The 4,798-nt window shown below is 25.7% G+C and overlaps 1 protein-coding gene across 1 annotated transcript in view; it reads left to right on the plus strand.

Moving 5' to 3' along the window:
* LOC125047762 (zinc finger protein 252-like) overlaps positions 1-1,093 on the plus strand; it is a 23,078-nt gene extending 21,985 nt beyond the window's left edge. Inside the window, exon 3 of the mRNA XM_047646191.1 lies at positions 1-1,093. This exon is cut by the window's left edge and continues 307 nt beyond it. Within this exon, the coding sequence (XP_047502147.1) occupies positions 1-909 (909 nt within the window). The 3' untranslated portion in view covers positions 910-1,093.
* Positions 1,094-4,798: the final 3,705 nt, after the last annotated feature.

The raw sequence follows: 4,798 nt of genomic DNA on the forward strand, positions 1-4,798 counted from the left end.
TTTGAATCTTTAGTATCAGTTAAAAAAAAAAAAAAAGAAACAGTGGAGCATGCAGTTGAAGAAAATATTATCTATATAAAGACAGGAGGAAAAGTAGAAGTAAAACATGAAAATCCATTACATAAGAAATTCAGAATTCAAGGAGAGGAAGCAGTTGACACTGACTCTGACATTTTGATCTGTGAAGATATAGATCCATTGTCATCAGCAGTGCCAGTTTTAACTGAAACTTGTGAGAACACATACTCATCAGAGGGTCAGGTGCCACCTGAGAAAGGTGGTAAAGAGAAAACACACAGAAAAGTGGATGCAACAGGGAAAAGTTATTTTTGTGAAATATGTGGCAAAAGTTTCAACAAAAAAAGTAAAATAGTAGAACATATGAGAGTGCATACAAAAGAGAAACCTTTTAGATGTGAGGTTTGCACTAGAGCATTTGCTCAGAAAAATAATCTCATAGCACACAAGAAAGTACATACAGATGAGAAGCCATATAGCTGTGAGATATGTAGTCGTGCATTTTCTCTAAAGACCACTCTTGTTAAACACATGAAAGTACACACAAAAGAGAAGCCTCATGAATGCCAGGTTTGTTGTAAAGCATTTGCTCGCAAATGTGATCTAAAGCAGCACATGAGAGTACACACAAATGAGAAGCCTTATGTTTGTGATATATGTAGCAAGGCTTTTATTGTGCATACTAATCTAGTTTTCCACATGAGAATACATACACAGGAGAAGCCATATACCTGTCCAGTTTGCAACAAGGGATTCTCACGAAAACAATTTCAAGTGGACCACATGAGAGTACATACAAAAGAGAAGCCTTTTACCTGTAAGATATGTAGTAAGTCCTATACATATAGACATAATTTGGTGAAGCATACACATGTACATACACAAGGGTAGCCTTATCTGTGAGGTATGCAGTACATCAATTGTTTGGAATGACTATCTACAGAAGCCTTATAGTGACAAGGGAAATAATAGAGTATTCAGATGGAGGAGAACGTGGGAAACCTGAAGTGACCTGTCCCCTTCATTTTTACTTTTTTTTTTTTTATTGTTATTATTACTATGATGATGATGATGATGATGATGATGATGATGATGATGATGATGATGATGATGATGATGATGATGATGATTTTATTATAATTGTTGTTTTGTTGTTTTCTTATTATTATTGTTGTTATTGTTATTATTACTATAATTATTATTATTATTATTTTTATTACCATAACAATAATAATAATAATAATAATTATTATTATTATAACAATAATAATAATAATTATTATTATTATTATTATTATTATAACAATAATAATAATAATAATAATAATAATAATAATAATAATAATAATAACTATTATTATTATTATTATAACAATAATAATAACAATAATAATAATAATTATTATTATTATAATTATTATAATTATTATAATTATTATAATTATTATAATTATTATTATAATTATTATAATTATTATTATAATTACTATTATAATTATTATTATAACTACTATTATAATTATTATTATTATAACCAGAGTAACCTGTGTCCTGCTTATGTGAATGTGTCCTTGATAAGGAAAATGGGATTTATTCCTTTAGATTAACAACAAGTAAGGCAATGAAACAAGAAATGTAATTTTTTGTATTTATATTTTCAGGCTTTATATAATTAGTTTGAATGTAGGAGTGTAAGCCACATGTCAGATTGTAAAGTTCAAAATGTCTTATTTTTATATAAAAAGATGCTAAGCTCTGTTGTTTCTTTTAAACCAGGGGGTGGGATTGTAAATCATAATTGTGCACTCAGTGGATTATTCTTTGCTTATTTAATTTATTAATGATTTCTTTATATATATATTCATATATTATATATATTATATATATATGTACATATATATGTGTATATATATATGTGTATATATATGTGTATATATATGTGTATATATATGTGTATATATACACTGTATATATATGTATATATATGTATATATGTATATATATATACACTGTATATATATGCATATATATATATATATATATATATATATATATATATATATAATGTATATATATATATATATATATATATAATGTATATATATATATATATATATAAAATGTATATATAAGCAATATACAAAATATTGAATATAATGTTAGAATTCAACATAAAGTGTTCAAACATTGAAATACATGGAGACACATTGTGATAAATGAGTATGTCACATGAAATACTGGGAAATAAACAGAGGAGAATCTGTTTGTTGTCAACCAAAAATGAAGTAGGACAGTATATCAGGAAGTTATATTTTATACATTTTTTATTTTTACGAATGTCAGCATTAGACCTTAAACTACAAAGAGTCCCAGCGTTTAGCGACTCCTTTTTGACCCACAGGTGTATTGATATTGACCACTTAGGAACTCACACACACACATACACACAGACATATATATATATATATATATATATATATATATATATATATATATATATATGGTATAAAAACCCACAATGTAAAACTAAATTAAATTAAAATCTAGGTCTCTCTATCAATTAAAATCTAGTTTTACATTGTGGGTTTTTATACCATAGTATCAACACGGTAGTGTGTTTTCTCCTTTCATATATATATATATATATATATATATATATATATATATATATATATTATATATATATTATATATAAATTATATATATGTATATATATGTATTTATATAGAATTGTAAATATGTATATATATAAATATATATATATATATATATATATATATATATTATATGTAAGTATATATATACTTATATGTAAGTATATATATACTTATATGTAAGTATATATATACTTATATGTAAATATATATATACTTATATGTAAGTATATATATACTTATATGTAAGTATATATATACTTATATGTAAGTATATATATACTTATATGTAGGTATATATATACTTATATGTAGGTATATATATACTTATATGTAAGTATATATATACTTATATATAATATATATATTTATATATATATGTAATATTTATATATATATGTAATATTTATATATATATATATATATATAATATATATATATATATATATATATATTTATATATGTGCATACATACATATATATAATATATTCTCTACATAAATATGTATATATATATATATATATATATATTTATATATGTGCATACATACATATATATAATATATTCTCTACATAAATATGTATATATATATATATATATATATAATTTAAAAATAATATATAGATAATATAGATATCCCCCCAATCCCTTGCTCCATGTTGTCTTGGGGGGTTTTAGTAGACAGGGACTAGGGCCCAATGTGGGGATCACCCCTACCTTGGTCCTCAGCCCTCGCCTCAACTAATTTTGCAGGGTCTTTCTGTCTCCTCCTTTCCTTTTCCATCTCTTCTTCATCCCTTTCTTCTGTCCCCTTACCCTAATCATTAGTTCATTTTTACCTTTTTCAACACAATGCTTTACCATAGTGCTATATAGCCTTTGATGTCTAGCACATTTATTTGTTTTAACCATTAAATCTTTTATATATATATATATTATATGTATATATGTATATATATATATATATATTCATACATTCATATATCTATATATAAATATAAATAATTATGTGTACATGTATAAATGTGTGTGTGTGTGTGTGTGTGTGTGTGTGTGTGTGTGTGTGTGTGTGTGTGTGTGTTGTGTGTGTGTGTGTGTGTGACTGTGTGACTGTGTGTGTGTGTGTGACTGTGTGTGTGTGTGTGACTGTGTGTGTGTGTATGACTGTGTGTAACTGTGAGTGTGTGTGTGTGTGTGTGTGTGTGTGTGTGTGTGTGTGTGTGTGTGTGACTGTGTGACTGTGTGTGTGTGTGTGACTGTGTGTGTGTGTGTGACTGTGTGTGTGTGTATGACTGTGTGTAACTGTGAGTGTGTGTGTGTGTGTGTGTGTGTGTGTGTGTGTGTGTGTGTGTGTGTGTGTGTGTGTAAAAGTAAACATACATGATGTATATATATATGTATATGTATATGTATATATATATATATATATATATATATATATATATATATATGTGTGTGTGTATATGTATATATGTGTGAGTGTGTGTGTAGTGTATGTATGTCTCTCTCTCTCTCTCTCTCTCTCTCTCTCTCTCTCTCTCTCTCTCTCTCTCTCTCTCTCTCTCTCTCTCTCTCTCTCTCTCTCTCTCTCTCTCTCTCTCTATATATATATATATATATATATATATATATAAATATGTATACATATATAAAAAATATATATATATAATGTATATATATATTTTTTTTATATATGTATACATATATATATATATATATATATATATATATATATATATAGGTATGTATGTGTATATATATTTATATATGTATATATAAATATTTCTCTCTCTATATATATATTCATATATATATATATATATATATATATATATATATATATATATATATATATATATATACATACGCACATACCATAATTGCCGGCGTATAAGATGCATCCTTAATTTACTAGGACATTTGGTGAAAAAATAGTATGTTTTATCGTACATTTATGCAAGGATATTTAAAAGTTCTTTTGTAGGGGGAAATGTATGATTCTTTGCATGAAATACAATACTGTGACAGTATACCATCATAGCATAATGGTTTCATTTCATTTCCACTCATTGTAAATGGCTGACAGGTGGATGAACATTTACTATTTCTTTCAGGTTTCTTGGTG

This window comes from Penaeus chinensis, chromosome 42, assembly GCF_019202785.1.
Source record: "Penaeus chinensis breed Huanghai No. 1 chromosome 42, ASM1920278v2, whole genome shotgun sequence".
NCBI lineage: Eukaryota > Metazoa > Arthropoda > Malacostraca > Decapoda > Penaeidae > Penaeus > Penaeus chinensis.